Source organism: Perna viridis, chromosome 3 (genome assembly GCF_037379345.1).
Source record: "Perna viridis isolate PV_CMFRI_1.1 ecotype Kerala chromosome 3, ASM3737934v1, whole genome shotgun sequence".
NCBI lineage: Eukaryota > Metazoa > Mollusca > Bivalvia > Mytilida > Mytilidae > Perna > Perna viridis.
The window spans coordinates 31,563,303-31,582,269 of NC_142447.1; the positions used below are offsets into that span (position 1 = coordinate 31,563,303).

Here is an 18,967-nt window from a genome sequence, read left to right on the forward strand (position 1 = left end):
AATTCATCAGTGGATTGTTACTCCATTACTTTTAAGTAATAGAGATTTGTTTATTACTAGAATCTTGTGTTTATGTCCTGCCAACAAAATTATGTGAAAAGCTCCTTTTTCCAATCTTTGGAATTGATTCCATCAGTCTTGGTCCATTCCAATTCTATTGTGGTTAATCCCTTGAACATCCTATGACTGTTCCAATCATCTGAAATGTCACTAATCAAATTGACAATATTCACCAGTCCAATAGACGGTATTCACCAGTCCAAAAGACAGTATTCACCAGTCCAATAGACAATATTTACCAGTCCAATAGACAATATTCACCAGTCCAATAGACAATATTCACCTGTCCATGTGACTGGTATAGTAACAGAGCCATTTAGACTAGTGATGTGAACTGTGACTGAAAGTTATGAAGATTTGATGCCTGCATGAATCAACTTCTTGTATTGGTTGAAATCGCATTTAAGTGGTGCATGAAGAAACTTAATATTTACTAAGTTAAAGCTAATGTATGGCATAGATTTAGACAGTGCCATTTTTTTTTATTAATTCTTCATGTCTTGTATGAGTCATCATTGATAGTGCTATATATGTTGAACCATGCTATAGCTGGAAGTTTTAGGATCTATCCAGTCACATAGGATAAATATCTGATCTAATTTGGATCAATTCGAGTAGTCCGCTATTCCTGGCACATTTGGGCATAGTTTTTAATTCTGTAGAGTTTTATAAGTCTGAATGAGACATATTATTTAATGCCATGAATTTTTCTCTCAATTTGTTCTGGTTTAACAATTGAAAACATCTTCTGTAAATCTAAGTGAATACAAATAAGTGATAAAAAATGCATCTATTTGAATCATGTTCTGTCAGGAGTATTGGACCAAGTCTACCCTGACTTGACATGTGAATCTACGATGTCATGTTTATGGTATAGAAATTGAAATGTTTTATCCTAATCTATTGAATTATCTTTCATTCTAGCTGGCAAATTTAATATATATTGAGACTTCAGTTGTGTTGAAAAATTGTCTGATTCAATTCATTATGGATGAAAAATAAACAAATAAATTCTATTTGATTAATGTGGTTTGAGTACAAGTATTTTGGGGTGTAAATTATTTGCAGTTCAATTAAAATGAGTATAATGTCCCTCCTTAAGAATTAGATAAGAATTACTTATGACTTCAGACTCAAAAGAATAATTACAGGTGAAACCAGATTTGACAGTTTTGTAAATGTGCAATAGTCCATGAATTTGTACTTGTGTCCACAGTAAACTTTCTATTTTCCAAAGCTGTGGGAGGAATTTAGCATGTCTGTGCAAGTCATTCATTGAAATAGCAGGATTTCATTACAAATTTAAAAACTCAACATATACAGCTGTTGTTTTTATGGTAGAATTTTTATATGGATTTGTATTCAGAAAATATTTTAAATGATAAAATTTTGTTTTAAAAATTGAGTCTTTCCAAATTGTAGGCATAAATACCTAAGTTTTTATTTGGCGTCTGTTTACATTCTGACATGGGTACAGTATGGCAATCTTTGACTGAAACCCCTTTTACTCAAGCTTTGAAAGACATTGGCCTGTTTTATTGAAAGAGGTTTAAACTGTAAATTTACTGATATCATGATACAATTGTTTTTGGCAGTATACTGGTTTAAATAAACTTTTTACTGGCCTGGTTCATTCTAATTTCTGTTGATCTATGACATTGTCAAATAGTGAAATATTGAATATAAGAAGAAAGGCTAAACTAAATGCATTACTTGCATTGCATGAGAAGAAAATGACTGCATAAAAAATTAACTCAATCCATTAAGACTTTCTTAACTTCAGTAAGGAATTAAAGTAATATAAATCCACTATCCTTGGTTTTGGTAACCCCAATCATCAATAATTATTTAATTCTAGTTCATTTCCTTCACAGGGAAGGAAGTATGGTTCTAGTAAAAAAGGAGTTTGTGTGCATAGACAACAAAAGGAATTTATTTTCACATCACTAAATCCTTTATTGGGTAAAATCTGTCAGATCAACAAGTTAAGGATTAAGTGTAATTACATTTTAGAATTTCTCTGCTTTTTGGTGACTTGGAATTTTTTCTCAATCTCTCTTCCAAGTAATGGATTGTTATTTTAGAAGAAAAATATCACTGATGGCATTTAGCATTATTACATGAAAGCATCACCATTGAGTAAGATTACTTGAAAGCTTTTGAGGTAGTAAAAAGACTCCTTTGATAGTTTTGGAATTAAGACATGTGTTCTTGATGGGTTTTGAAACAAAAATGGCTCTGGAAGTGAAGTTTAAAAAAAAAAACTTCACTTCACTGGATAGTTTTACTGGGTGCTTAGTTTTGAAAACTCTGAATGGAAAATTATTTCGTAATATCAGAATTGGTACTTCTAATTCCCCATTACAATCACTCAAACTTTAATCTCTTAAATAGCAACTAGTCTTCCTCTAGGCATCTGTCTGACTGTTATGTTGATGGTTTAAGTTTCTCTGGAGCCTCTTGTTTGGATAAAAGAATAATTGAAGCCCAAAGGTCCATTGTTTTATTTAACAGGTTTTCCAACCTCATGTGTCATTCTGTTAAATTATTCCCCTTGTCTAGACTCTATCCAAACATCATTAACCATTGTTTAAATTCATTCATCTTCACTGGGCTGTGAATAGAAAAGTAATGCATGTATGGCAGGAAATCTAATGGCAGGATTATATCTCTGTCACTTCTAAGTCTGAGGCAAAGCTTATATTGGTGTCACTGAATCTGTACAAGGTCTGATGTATGTGACGAGAATTCATTCATTGAGTCTGATTTAAGAGCAGTATAATCCTTTCATATAAGATACATATTTAGGTACTTGATACAATTGTTATATTAATGCCTTGATTTATCACCTAATACTGTCAGTGACTTCTCTTACATTTTAAAGATCTGTGTATTTTAATCTGTGTTTCTTGGTATAGTTTTGACTTAAATTGTCTGTGCTTATAAGTTCTTAAGGAGTATTATTACAGTACATTTGAAACAGAACATTGTTGAAGTAATAAACACATAACATTAGGTATTGACATTAAGTACACTGTATTGAAGAAAAATAACCTTCAATGTACAGCTATGGTAGTTTCAGACAAGTCACTATGTGTATAGTGATTACTTGTAATTTTCTTCTATTTTCATATCAAATAAGATCTTTCAAGTTCATCTGATGTTTTTATATCTGCATCATTGCCACTTTAAATGGCATTGCTCGATTCAGGTTTTAAATCATTATTTCATTTGGCTCTTGATAGACATGACACAAATCCTGAATAAGGGACTATATTTATGCACTATACTACTAGAAAATCCAAATGCCATTGAAGGTGTGAGCTTGAACCATGCTATGACACATAATAAATAAAGGATGCATTTCACTTGTTAAGTTGGTAACCTATTCAAGGCCACTAGATCGCTCCAGGCACTCTAACTTTCCAAGGGCACTGCAGCGGCAGATCCAAGGAGAGGGTGCAGGGGGTGGTACCCCCTTTTTATTGAAAAAAATTGTCATTTTCATGTGTAAAATTGACAAAAAATGGCAAGTAATGTCCTATCCTAGCAACCCCTTTTTTCTGAGGATCCCCAACTAGCACTCCTTTTCAAAGTATCTGGATCTGCTCCTGCACTGGACCTCTCTGGGTACTCAAACTTTCTAAGGCTACTGGATGTGACCAGGTACTCTTAGCTTTCCAAAGCCACTAATCTCACTTGGTACTATAGCTTTCCCAGATTTCTAGATCTATCAAGGTACTCTAACTTTCAAAGGTCACTAGATCCCTCCAGGTACTCTAACTTTCCAAGGTCACTAGATCCCTTCAGGTACTCTAACTTCCCCAGGTCACTAGATTTTTCCAGGTAATCTAGCTTTCCAAGGTCACTAGATCCCTCCAGGTACTCTAACCAGGCCACTGGATATCTCCAGGTACTCTAGCTTTCCAAGGCCACAGGATGTCTCTAGGAGCTTTAGCTTTCCAGTGCCACTGATTGTCTCCAGTAACACTAACTTTCCCAGGCCACTTGATATCTTCAGGTACTCTGACCTTCCAAGGTCACTAGATCTCTCCAGGTACTCCCAGGTCACTAGATCTTTTCAGGTACTCTAGGTTTCCCAGGCCACTGGGGGTCTCCAGGTACTCTAACTTTCTCAGGTGACTAGAGGCTCTCCAGGTGCTGTAACTTTCCCAGGCCACTGGATCTCTCAAGGTAGTATAGCTATCCAAGGCCACTAGATCTCACTTGGCACTGGAGCTTTCCCAGATCACTAGATCTATCGAAGTATTGTAGCTCTCAAGGTCACTAGATCTCTTCAAGGTAGCTCATGAAACATGCAGTAGTTGGTAATCATAGTGTAATCTGTAAAATATAATAATATATGATGGCACTTTTACATCCATAACTTTATTAGAGAGAAGGGTTACAAGGTTTTGGTTGATTTAACGGGCTATTCACTTGGACAACAATCACAAGAAACAATAGAATGAAAGGGACCAATTCTTTTGACACAAGTGGAACAGTGAAGTCTAATACTATTTGTACAGCTCCCTACAGTGAGATATTAATGAGGTTCCTTTGTCATGTTCTCTTGGTGCCTTCATGCAATACCAGTTATTATTTTGGAATTCAATTCATCATGAATTTGTTTTGTTACCAGTATATATTGATCATCATTTCTAAAGCAATTTTCAAATTAGTTTTTTGACTTTATCTTTATATGTAGGATTTGACAGAACTAATTTACCAATTAACAATTCAGGGGCTTACCCCATGGGAGATAATTTAGCAGTTCGGCACAGAGAAAAAGTCAATTTTAGTTTATCTCTAGCCTATTGCACTGCCACAAATTAAGAAATTATATTGGATGCTCAGTCCTTTGGGAGTCATTCTCGAACCTTTGTGGAAACTTTCCTGGCAAATATCAGAATAGAAAGTGCTGTATTCTTCAATATTGACTGTGAATATTACATCTAAAATCACTTGTTTTAGCAGCTTTTAAAAATTGATCTCACAGAACACAATATTAGGTTAATGTAGAATTTTGTGGAGTGCTTATATGATAAAATCCTTTAAAACAAAAAAAGATATAAGATGTAGGTATCATGACAGGGAATCATGATAAATGTAGGAAGTAATCTGATAAACAATGAAAAAATGTTGTGACATGTAATAATTGATAAATGAGTGAATATATTGATAATTGAAACAATGTAGTGACAGAAAGCAAGAAGGTTTTATATAGAAAAAGCTGATAAATGATTGAATATTTGAATATTTGAACTTGACTCTGAAGATTAGGCTGTTTATCTGAGACTACATCTCTTTGTCTTGGGAAGTATCAGTAGACAATCTCCCTATAGAATCAACAGACAGAAGTTCTATGTATTTGTCAGTCTGCCCTTATTTCTTATTGCCCCTATATTTCAGAGTTGGTAGTTAAACAGAAATATAGTTGAGGTGTATATTATTCTAGAAATACCACCTTGAGACAGCAAAGCTAGTCAGTATATTTTATAGGTGTATAATGACAATGCTATAAATTTTCTCATGGAAGGCAGTGATGGTAAAGGTACAGGTGATCTTTAACCTGTAATCACTGCAATTTGATTCCTCAATTATAGGGTTTAATATTTTTTCAATACTTATACAAGATATTCAATATAGAAATTAAGATTGAAAGCAGACAGCTATTTATGCTTTATTTGCATTGCCAATGCACATATCTATTTAAATAATCTATTCTATTTATCATGTTCAAATATTTTGTTTTGAACATTTCAAACAAGGGATTATGCAACTAAGTACATCTGCTTTACTTGATATAATGAGATAATCTTTTTATTAAAAAATTATTTAAAAAAAAAATATTTGTAGTAATGGAAACTTGCCTTTCTTCAGAGTACTTTGAATTAGTATTTTTTAAACATCTGCTAATTCATCAGAATTGTTGTCAGTATATATTTTGTTTTTATACGCCCGTCTAAGACAGGATGTATTATGGTATACTGTTGTCTGTCCGTCCGACTGTCATCAGCACTTTGGACAATAACTCAAAAACACTTTCACCTACTTTTATGAAACTTTGTTGAATTGTCTATATCTGTATCTTTTGACGTAAGCTCCCTTTCTATTTTTATAAATTTCAGATTTTTGATTTCCTTGTTATGAATTTTTATTCTTAAAAAAAGGGGGATTTTCGAGTTTTCTCACAATAACTCAAAAACACTTTCACTAACTTTTATGAAACTTTGGTGAATTATTCATATCTATTGAAGTAAGCTCGCTTCCGATTTGTATAAATGTCAAATTGTATGTTTCAGTGTTATGAAGTTTTATGCTTAAAAAAAATGCAGAAATGGCCAAGGAAATTTATTTGTTGAAAAATCGTTGAAAACGGACCATTTGTTATGATAGTGCCTAATTTTTTATGCATTTTTTATTTACTTTTTTTAGGGGGTGAGGAGGAGGGTATTTGACAGGGCTCACAGTATTTCTAGTTGATCATATAACTTCATTAAAAGCATAAGGACAAGTTAAAAGGGCAACGGGCGTATCATGCACTTAAAGTGCAGCTCTTTATTGGACATTCACTTAATTTTAACTTACAGCCAAAGTTTGTTATTCTATATTCACTTGTTCTCAGAAATCAAGTTTTTCAATCTATCTTACTATTGGTGTGGAATTTCTTAACAAGTCTTTTTCTGTTGAAATCTAAATTTTAAGTCAATATCAGATTAGTATCTTTCAACGTATATAGATATTACTTACTAGTGAATGGAAGCTGTTCTTTTTTCAATAAACTGATGAGTTAACCGATAAACTAGCCATTTTTGTCGTGCATATTTTGTTTTGAGTCAAATCAGCTAGAACAAGAAGTGATCAATTGTCTCCAGGGAGGATATAATTTGATCAAGCACACCCATACAAACCCTAATGTAAATTTTCCTCAGGTATTTTATTCTATCAATCATAAAAATGTACTTTATTATAAAGAGCTGGAAGCTAGGATGTTTTTGTTTGTCAGCCAAGTACATCAAATTTTACTGTTCCTAATTTTGTTCATTTGCACTACTCATCCTGCTGTCATTATTATGAAGAGAAACTCCAGTGATACGAGTGTAACACATAGTTTTTTAAATGGTTGCATCATTTTTTGTAACTAGTAGATCATTGATTTACATTTCATAACAAAATCTGCATATAATTTTGGTGTATAGAATACTGATTAAAGTTTTGAATCTTTCTACAGATGAAACAGTGCTGGTGAAAGCCCGTGGACTCCAGGCCAATGTATGCCATTTCTTTCTACTTACTTTTTATATTTTTTATTTTTTGTTATATTTTTTCATTCTATCTTTTCTGTATGTATTCAGAATTAAGAAAAATTAGCCACTTTTTTTCACTATTTCTTAACTTTTATTTATTACTTTTTATTATTATATTAAGTATGCAGTATATGCTTCAAAATGATGGAGAATATAATTTCCAGCCTTTTTTCTTCTTATAGCATTTAAGGTTTTCTATACTTTAATGAAATTGGATCATTGTGTGGTTTTACTATTTTTCATTTAAACTGTTTTTTTTCTTTCTTGAAATGCATTTGGTCAATAGTTATTTCCCTTTTCCTTATGTGAGAGTAGTAACATTTCTCCCCTAAGAATTTGTAGATTTTATTCAGTCTTTAATACTTGGGATTCCATATGATGCTAGTAGCAATATAAGTGCTATTTTATAAGTGCATTTTATTTAGTTTATTTGTTGGTAGAACTATATTGTAGAAGTTGAATTATGATTCTGGAATGCATTATTTCAGTAATATTATTCTTTCTAAGTAGACTTATTATTCAGTCATTCATTCCTTTGAGTAAATAATGACCAAAATTAAAGGCAAAATTTAAAACCTCTTAAATCATTATAATTATGCCCCCCCCCCAAACTACATCTCCAAATTTCATAAACTTTGATGTGATAAGAAGTGAATATTCCCAGGTATCTTATACCCCTTTGAATTAGGAATTGGGAGTACTTTAATTGTTATTTATTACCAAAGTACATCAGCATGATATAAGATAAAATATTTTGAAGCTCAATGAAATGTTTTCCACTTAGGAATACCTATCTGACGGTCAGTAAAATAGTTTAGTCAGCTGACATACTTCTGTTAATTCAGAAATGTTTTTGTTAGTTTAAAAAATTAAAAAAAATAAAAAACATGTGACATACCCCATTGAACTGTAATCATAACTGAAGTAGGATTTCTCAAATTTTAGAATACCTTCTTTGTATGTAATGGTGAAATGCCATAAGGAATGCTGGCAATAATTTCTTAATTATCAGTACATGTATTTGGATATTAGTTAAACGCAAGGTTGCTTTTTTATTTAATATAGAAAAAAAAAAGAACCTTGTTGCCAACAAGATGTTGCATATTTTCAAGGATGAACAATTTTTTTCAATGTTCTTTTAATTTCTCCTCAAAATATGTGAAATATTTGGAAAGAGTACAACACATCTTTGACAACAGGAGTGGTTGTCATGATCAAAGTATTTCTTATTTTCTCATTGTACATGTGTACTTGTAGTTGAAAGATATACTCAGTAACAAAAGTGTGTCCTCCCTAGCATAATTCAGAAACTACTCAAATACTGAGAAGTATACTGATTAGGGTCTGTCTGTCTTGTCTGTGGTTTAGATTATAAAGTCAATTGAAAAGATTTAAATATGTATGACAGCACCCTCTCATTACTTTGAGGGTAGAGTTATTCCAATGCATTTAATACGTGGGTAATTTAGATAACATGATTAATACTCACGACACAACAGCACTTGGAATGCAGATTGAAAATTCTTGCTTCAATCTTTGATTTTGTCACGATACCACCATATTACTTCATCAGTGTGAAGATATCTTTATGTTTGATAATAATACTTAGCTAATTTGGTTGTTATTCATATATAGATATGATAAGTACAGTTCCTCTCATGGTAGAGTTAATTATGATTGGTCATTTGCCGACTCCATCGGTCAGTTATTTCGTATCACTCATTTCTTGCCATCAGGTTTCTTATTTCCCTTGGTTTATGTTGTGTTATTAATACTGGATTAGGTCGTGCTGCAGCAAATAAAACTTTCCCGTAATGCCAGTAAATTATGAAGAAATTAGATTAGAATTTAGAATACCCCTCTTGGGTTCTTAATTATGTGACAAATCTTAAGCTGAGAGAATTAATATCAGTTAAACCAGGCCAGTAAACTACTGGCTCTTAGAATTATTTGGTAATGTTTGTAGAAAAAATATTGATGTTGACACTCATAGAAATTGAGTGAGTGGAAAAACATTTTTCTTAGCATGGAAAATCAGAGGAGTCGCTTACAGGTGACAAGGACGAAATTCAGTGCCATAGCTTCTAGGGAAAATGTTGCCATTTTATGATTGGAATCCTTTGGCTAATGTAATGCATTGATGTAAGCAGCTGACAATGAAATAAATGTTCATCCTGGCAAGATACTGGTGATTAATCTTGGTCTTGTTAATGTTTTATCGTGAGTTAAATGATAAGTGGTTGTGTCATGTAAACGAAAAGTAGATTCAGCGGCACAGAGAAGGGTTTCTGGGGAGAATCAATCAATATAATAGAACTCAGTATATGACTTACTGATCATCAACAATCATAGGCTTTGGTTAAATTATTATCAGCAGTAGTAGTGTACTATTACTTGGAGGCTCATTGTTTTATTGTCAGTTTTATTATCTCTAAGACTGTTCTGGTATTAACTGAAGAATCATCCTCACTAAACAATAAACCATGTGGTCTTGTTAATGTAATGTTGAGAGCATATTGACTGTAGGATAATTTGTTTCACAATAGGAATACAAGGCAGAGGCCTATATCACAATAGTGTACTTTTCTTGTCATTCTTATGAAAATTGCGGTCTTTGATAAAGTATCAAATGTTTGTCTGTAATGGGTAGTTAGGTATCTTTCATCTGTCATTAGATATTTCTTCCTCTTTAAGTCTGTTCCAGTTCCTATCAGTATTAATTTTCTGTTTATGTAAACTACTGTTACATGGTTTAAGTGGTTTCAGGGTTGCAAGCAATACATTGCATGACCGGGGAAGGCATAAATTCTGGTCTATAGCCTGAAATATGGTGTCTTTTTCATTTATGAGGTAATTCAGCTTAAAGTTAATGCCCTTGATAGAAGTTCAGTTATATAGATATATGAAATGCCAAATTATGTTTATTTCCTTAGTATTGCGCTGTATTGTCTATCTATGGCACTGTCCAGTTGAGTAAAAAATTGTCAAGTTTATATTTCCCACCATTATTCATAAATTGAGCTGTTTGAGATCAATTTTTAATTTGAAAAAAAAAAAGTGAAAGTTGCTGTTTAAGTTCAAGTTACAAATATTGTCAAATACATGTATTTCATTACTGTGCAAAGTGTGGAATGTACTCAGTTTAAAAGAATTACTAAGTAAATTTAAATCAATTTCAAATTTATTCATGTTTATATCTTTTTTTATTTGCAGAGATTGCAAAATAATTAAAGATCCACAGACACTGAAATCCAAAGGATATGGTTTTGTCTCATTTGTTAAAAAAGTGGTAGGTATTTCTTATATTTGAGGGGAATTAGGGATGGATGAGAAATAAAAAAAAGAAAAACAGGTTTACAGACAGTTCAGTGTCTGGTGTGAAATCCAGTTGAAGTAGTTTGGAATGATAAAAATTATAGTGTAAACTAACTTGTTTTCTTTTTGCTAATATCCTGAACAAGAAAAAAATCATGGAAATAATCCATGTTATGAAATTCTTTCATTATGGAACATATGTTTAGCTTAGTGTTAGTCTCAAAAATAGATAGTAGCAAAAAAGTGATTCCCTGAAATTTATAAATTATAAAAACTACTTGATTCAAAGTAGTCATTTTAGGATAAAATCATTAAAATTTTGTTCCATAAAGTACAGAATACAATATCTAATTTAGAATTTTTAGTTCAGTATGAAAAAAGTCTTTTCTTTCTGATATTTTAACATCTGTTACTTTCATACCTAATTTCCCTTAAAATAATCATTAGAGAGTAGGAAAGCTTGCCATAACAAATGCTCAAGTTAGAATGCCATGAATATGGGGGAAAATTAAATGAATAAGAAGGTTACTATCCATATCCATATTTTCATGTATAACATATCTTTTAAGATTTAAGTACCATTCTGTGTAAGAATCAGGCCATGGATGGCACATCATATTTCTCAGTTTGGTCTCTTTTGCCTTAAATACATTCAACACATCTAGAAAACAACTGAACAGCTATTTAAATTTATCCTGAAGCATCGGTGATGTAGATTTTTTGACTGCTTATATAAGGAAAAAGTTCGTTTCGTGCATTTCAACTAAATTTGACCTATCAGTATCTTAAAAAGGCAAACCTTTCAAACACTTTGACAGTAATTTCTTGAGGTTATGAGGTATAAGTACTTGGATTATGCAATAAAATGTCAGTGTATATTTTCATCATGTGCCACACCTTATGCACATTTTGCCTGATTCTTAGACAGAAAAGTACATAAGTTTTTGTAAGTATCTGGCAAAATGTAAAAAAAATCAGAATACATGCATGTCATAGACACAGCAATCTGACCATATAATTTGCATTAGGATGCTTTTTTGAACAAAATATTATTTGACCTCTGTATCACTGGATATTTTCTTAGAAATTTTTCAATAGAATTGTAGAAAAATTATGTTTTTAACAGAGTTATCTGCCCTGGAAATGTTCGTTTTTAGTGCATTTCAATGAAATTATAACTCATTTTAGCAAGATAATATGGAAAATCTTATGGAATAACACTTTTAATATGGTGGTTTTTTTTAACCATGTTTCACTCACTGCCTAATTCTTACTGAGACTGACACTTAAATGCAACTATGACACCTACATATAGAATATGAAATCCTTACAACAGATAATTCAGTGTTTTTTGTCTGAGAATTGAATACAGAAATAGATACAGTATTTTAAGTTCTCTTCTGTTAAAGGTTAAGGTCTTTCTTTAGAACTAAGTATGATTATGTAATTAATTCAGACCAAGTTAACCCCACATGGCTCTTTAAGTGATACGTTTGATAATATTGTGATCAAACACCATTCATATCTCCTCTAGAATCCGCAAAATATACAATTAAGCCCTAATGGCTTGAAACAGCTACATTATACAACTAATGTGATTTTCATTTAAAAAAAAAATTATCAAACCCCCAAAAAAACCTTGAACATGCTTATGCAATCCTGATCAAATACTGTTCCAATTTTTTACAAGCCATTCAACTTTAATCAGTGCACATGTCAACAAATTACTGTCATTCTGTCCAATAGGGAATGCATTCCTTCACAACTTGGAATATTCTCTGATTAACGTAGCTCAGGAACGTCGTAAATTCTCGGAAATTGATCCCCATTACTGATACATAGCCAGGAAGACCGTGTAAATGGATGGTGCTTGTAGTCTTCCTGAGCATGCTTCATGTAATTAAGAAAAAATAATCCGTAGCTCGCTTCACTTTAAAGACACCGGATATGAGCATATGGATTGGATGCCAGTATAAACATCAATAAATAAGTGGAGAATGTCATGATATTTGAATTGTCATCATTGTTATTTAGAAATTTAAAAATCATGTAGATAGAAAATAAATAAATTGATCAAATTTCGCTGGGTTTAAGTGATGAAATGAAACATATTGGATTTACTTGTAACAGTCAGGTAGAAAATTGAACTGATTGATCTGATGTTGGCATTTGCTAATTCAATTAGCCAGGAAAAAATATGAATATTTCAGACCTGAACTAAAAAACTATGTTGCTACAATATGTTTCATATATAGAATCAAAATGTATTAGTTCATGTTTGAATAATCTCTGATGACTCAGACTTTTACACAATGAAATACGTTGAACAGTTATTGGGAAGAATAATTTCAAATAGCATCATATAATATACCTTTTCCTCTGTTCAGCTTAATTATGCTATCTTTTTTTTTACATGTATGTATTCATAATGAATAAAAATATTAAACCAAAATGTGATCATAGGAACACTCCAAATGATCCAGTATTTTCATGATATCCAGGTTTACTAAGGTCCTCTTAAGTTTTTATGTGTTGTTATGAGATTATTTTGAATCAATACAGTTGATCTATTTATGTTTTAAAGGATGCAGAAAATGCTATACAGAGTATGAATGGGCAATGGTTAGGTAGTAGACCAATCAGAACCAACTGGGCAACTCGGAAACCCCCTGCTCCTGTTCCCAAAGAAGGTTCGTATGAAATGATCTGATTAGAGACTGTTAGTGTAATGAATATAGTGAGTATGTTCAGTTGCATCATAGAATCAAACCATCTTACTTCTAAGACTTTTTCTGGTGACTGCTACATAAAGCATGGGTTATAGGTTATGGTAGAACTAGACTGGCCATGAAGAGAATAAACGATGATAATAACATCTCCATACTCAATTTTCAGTAATATATGGTGTGTATGTATTTGATCCTAGCCATATAAGTATGGGTTCATAAACAATTTCTAGTTTAGACCAGGTTGTCTAGTGATGATAATACTTTTGTTGGATGTTTTTAATATCATATTAAAGAAGCAATTACATAACTTACTGTATAAATTAAGGAATTTCAGGTTTGTAAGTGAAGTTGTCTATCATGAAGACTAACTTAACCTAAAATTTTGTTTAAAAAAAAAAAAATGCAATAAAAAAGTTTTTTTTTAGAATTGTTAAGTTACCAAAGGTTTGTGTCATGAATTGTAACATTACTATATATAACTGTTGATTGCCTTTATATTGTGACATCTTGTTCTAGCTTTGATCTTGGTAATTTGTTGACAGAATTTGTTTTTCTCCTCTGTAAGCATTGGAAGGTTCAAGGTATCTAATTACAGGATGTTTAAATGGATGAAAAAAAAGTCTAGTGATCACCTCTGTGACCTTTGTGTTGGCAAATAGAATATTGAAATATTGATGTAGGTGAAATATACTTAATCAAAAGTAAAACTGTCTCCAGGGACTTCAAACATTTATTCATTGACATAATCAGGTCCTGTCAAGGAGGTCATGTTATTTATATTACCATGGAAACAGCAAAAAACACTGAATGTGTAATTATAGGTAATTTATTCACAAAAGAGAGCCCATTATTTGTTCAGGGTCTTATTATTGACGGAGTTGAAATTGATTGTAGATCTGTATACAACACCTGAGCAATTAAAAAAAATAAATATCTACCAAAATACTTTAGGAATTAGAATTTTATTTTGTGTGTTCATTATTGTGTATTTAAACTTCCCCTAACATCCCAAGACTGTCAGCTATAGAATATTTTCAAAAATTATTCATGGAAAAATCTCATTTGAAAAATGCAAACTAGTGTAAATTTTGAAACTGTTTAATGCATGTGTTGCTACAGTTATATAATTTCAGACTTAAGCTATTTTGTTTTTTGCTGTATTTTAACAAGTTTACTAAAATAATGATAAAGAAATTACTAGTGTGAAATTAGATTATTGAAAATGCTGATCCAGTCATATTTTTTCTCAATAATAGATATAATGCATTAATATCTAAGTACACAATATCCATGCATACATATATGTTTTACTTATTTTAATGTTTTAAGCTTATGTTTTTGTTATTTTAAGAAACCATGAAATTTACTAAGCATTACATATATTATGGCACACTATTTTGCTGTTATAGAACTAGAAACAATTGTCTTCATATAAGGCCACATTTTTGTTTTCATATTTCTATTGTCAGTGATACAGAACTTAAAGTGCAAAATTTGGAACAAGTTTATCTTATGCAAGTGTGTATTATATTTACTGATAAACACCTGGAAATTTTATGAAGTATTTGAAATATCTTAAATGCTTGTTTTGTTTCTGTTTCAGTAAAACAGTTGTCCTATGATGAAGTCTATAACCAATCTAGTTCTACAAATTGTACAGTATATTGTGGTGGATTAACACAGAACTTAACAGGTATGTACAGTATACTGTGGGTCATTAACAATGTTGTTAACAGGTTTGTACAGTATACTGTGGGTCATTAACAATGTTGTTAACAGGTTTGTACAGTATACTGGATATCTTGAATACTTGTTAACAGGTTTGTACAGTATACTGTGGGTCATTAACACTGTTGGTAACAGGTTTGTACAGTATACTGGATATCTTGAACACTTGTTAACATGTATGTGCAGTATACTGTGGTTATTAACTCTGTTAACAGGAATACTTAGTATACCGTGGATTATTAAACGGTGTTAACAGGTACATACAGTATACTGTGGTGGACTAACAGAATATATGTATGTTTAGATTATTGAATTATTTATTTTTTATCTAAATTCTTTTTTATTGACAGCAATGCTTCTTCTGATCTAATGATGTTTTTTTCCCTGTTATTGTTGAACTTCTTGTGATCATAAAAAATGGTTTTCATTAATTTAGAAGCAACATATTGCAAACTCATAGTGTAGGTTATGAAAAGAGAAAGCGGTTCAGAAAAAAGGTATATTTTTAACAACAATTTTGTGTTTGTATTTCAGAGGAACTAATGAGACAGACGTTTAGCCAATTTGGTCAGATACAAGAAATAAGAGTATTTAAAGATAAAGGCTATTCATTTATACGGTAGGTGTTCATGGAATGTAACTAGAGAATTAAAAGATATATTCAGAATCTTTTAAGCTCCATTATATGTGAAGAATTATATGATTTATCAGTTTTGAAATATTATCATTTCAGTGTATGCTAAGAATTTAAAGCCAGTGAGAGATTTATTGACATAAACAATATGTTACATATGAGGAACAAAATATTTCAGAATTTTTTTTTGTGTATCATTTTAAATGATAAATGTTTGAATTGAAAACAATAAGCTTTGATATGAAAATTGTCCATATAAAAACAATGCACAATTCGGTAATTCATTGGTTAAAAAAAAATGATCTATATTTCTCCAAGTTCTAACATTTGTTTCAGAAAATAGTGTTGAATTTTATGAGCTCTCAGTTTTGGAAAGTTCAAAATTTATGAAAAAAAAACCTTTTCACATTTAATATTTGCATGTCTTGAAAGGAAAAATAATGAAAGACCCCATTGAAAAAATATCAAATTTGGAAATGACAGTTAAGTTTTAAAAAGTTCATTTATGGCTTATAGTTGTTCAGTTTGATTTACACCATTTTACACCCTAAAATCTGTAATTATATGCAGCCATAGTAATTCTGGAATTTTGATATACATGTACTTGTAGATTCTCAGAGAAACAGGCAGCAGCTCAAGCAATATGTCAGGTCAATGGCACGATGGTTGCTGAACAGCAAGTCAAATGTTCATGGGGAAAAGAATCCAACGAACCTAGTCAACCCAACTCAAGTTCTGGGGGAGGCAATGGAACACCCAATCAGATGGTAAGATCACATGGAAACTATATAACAGGATTTTCATACACTGTACATTTTAATAATTATTGAATAACTTCTCTTCAAATGACCACTTCTCAATCTTATTCTTAAAAAGAAAATCATTTCAATGTTCAGTAGTGAAGGAATTTGATTAGCTAATAACTTTTTAATGATACTTAAACTGTTGATGCTGTAAAAACTATAAAAAAAGACATGCTGATAACTCACTAATTGTTATTTTCAGGCTAGTCAACCAACACAACAACCCCCATCACAACAGCAATATTCCAGTTCACCAGGCTCATATGGCCAGTATTATGCTAACATGGGCTACTGGTACCCTGGAGCATACCAGAACATGGGACAGGGATACAACATGCCTTCTGGTTATCCTGCTGGTTATGGTAGCTACCCCTATAGGTGAGAAACAGGGTGATATTAATACATTAATCAGTCCTGTAGCCAAGTATTTTTGCGAAGATACAGTAGGAGCAAAGGGGTTATTTGAATAAGTTTCCAGACATGAGTTGTGCTTTCACAATTTTAAACTCTTTTTTAATCCTTTTATGCTTCCAATGGGTTTTCAACATAACCACCACCCCCCTCCAAAAAAAAAAAACAAAACAAAAACAAAAAACCTTTAATTTGGGATACACTATGTTCATATTCTATTGTTCCCCCAAGTCTTTATGAAGTAACAGTATGCTAACTAATTTCCCTCAAAATTCCTTTCCTTTTGTCTTTTTTTTGTATTGAAAATAAACCTCTCAATGAAAAGACCTAATTGGATGGAATTATCAAAATTCACCTTTTGCATATTTGCAAGAGGTTATTTTATTTCTAACCTAAATATTATATTGAAACATTCACAAAAAAAAAAACATGTAGAAATTACAATAAAAATTTATTAGACTGGTACATTAACCAAGTTATGTAATCCTGTATTAGGAACCAGGTACAATATATGTTTTAACATGAGTGTCCATCTATATCTAACACTGCTTAGTTAACCAATACTTTCCTACATATTTCAGTATGAACATGCCGATGCAGCAGTGGGGACAAATGCAGATGCCTCCAGGTCAACAGTTTAACGGTCAACAACAAGGTATGATGGGATACCAGATGCCGCAGGGTACGTTTGTTCAGCTTAGCTAACAGCATGATTTTATTGAGCTGTGTAGATGGATTTTATTCTTGTTTTCTCAAAGAGCATTTATTTAGTTATTTTATGTATTGAGTTTTCTTGTATAGATTTTTTTTTATTTTAAGTAATTGAAAAATGGATGTTTGAAGTTAAAGAACCTTTCCTTTAACTGTTTAATGCCTTATGGTCTTTCATCTTTTGAAATTACAGTTAATATTTTTACACACCAGATTGAAACATTTTTTTGCCTGGCCTTCAGTTGAGACATTATTTCTTCATAGCTCAATAAGACATTTATTATACTATGTGCACAGGTCTACATAATATGCAGAATGATAATTTGTCCTGTGTTTTGAAATTTCTCAAATCCTAGGACTAACTTTAGACATTCATGTTAATTGAGCTTCACATGAAATTCACTTAACAAGAATAAAGACTCAATTCACTGGAATTTCACATGAAATATGTCAAGATGCTTATTTGCTTAATTTAAGGAAAATTCAAGTGAAAATCATGTGCAATGATTTTGCCTGTGTAGGTTTCCACAAATTGAATTGTACACATGACATCTGCATATTGTGTGACTTAGTTATTTTGTCTTATTTCTGTGTTTTGCTAGTGTAGTTTTATTATTCTCTTCATGTTGATTTGGTTTTATAGTGAACTAATATAGTTACTTGTTTCATACACATCTTATTGTCTGTGTTATTTTTTATGATACTTTTAAAAGTATATGAAACTTCAGCCTTAGTAAATTTTGTCACCATTTTTGGTGGAAAAGGAAAGTGCAAACAATAACATGCTTTTAAAATGTTTGGCTAACTTTAAAAAGGTAAACAAAATTAAAGATAAAAAATAAGGTTAAATCTTACAATAATTCCCTTTCATTTGTTCTGAAATTCCTCTGTTTGGAACATAGGTTTCAAACTATTAAGGTGACAGTATGAGAAGTTTCAAATACAACCATTTTAATTATTGTATTCAATTTATTACCAATTTACACTAAATTACACAGCTTAAACACCATGTTTGTAGTTAGTTGGTGTGTGTGTGCGTGTGTGTGTGTTAACTACAAACATGGTATCTATACCCTACTGATGGAAAGGCCTACTATCAGTATTCTGTCTTTTTATATTTATATATAGATTCTAGTTGATGGACTATAAATCTGCCTGTAAAAAGTATTTCAACATGTTATTAAATATCTATGTTTTCTCAAAATTTTATGCATGCTTCATCTTTAAAGTTTATGCAAGTTGCATGATGAGGACTTGGGCATATAT

At 31.4% G+C, this 18,967-nt stretch overlaps 1 protein-coding gene across 16 annotated transcripts in view; it reads left to right on the forward strand.

The window, feature by feature from the left end:
* The window catches only part of LOC148621865 (nucleolysin TIAR-like), an 86,718-nt gene that overhangs the window by 59,589 nt on the left and 8,162 nt on the right, over positions 1-18,967 (forward strand). For 13 of the 16 annotated variants that reach the window (XR_015921249.1, XR_015921252.1, XR_015921254.1 and 10 more), the window contains 7 exons: positions 10,584-10,659; positions 13,270-13,375; positions 15,018-15,107; positions 15,677-15,761; positions 16,387-16,543; positions 16,782-16,957; positions 17,572-17,672. Coding sequence is in view for 5 of the 16 variants with exons in the window: in XM_088576656.1 (XP_088432782.1) it covers positions 10,584-10,659; positions 13,270-13,375; positions 15,018-15,107; positions 15,677-15,761; positions 16,387-16,543; positions 16,782-16,957; positions 17,572-17,672 (791 nt within the window). In the remaining 11 variants the exon portion in view is untranslated. The remainder of the gene's footprint in view (positions 1-10,583; positions 10,660-13,269; positions 13,376-15,017; positions 15,108-15,676; positions 15,762-16,386; positions 16,544-16,781; positions 16,958-17,571; positions 17,673-18,967) is intronic. The other 3 variants (XR_015921250.1, XM_088576659.1, XM_088576657.1) reach the window with 1 other exon arrangement.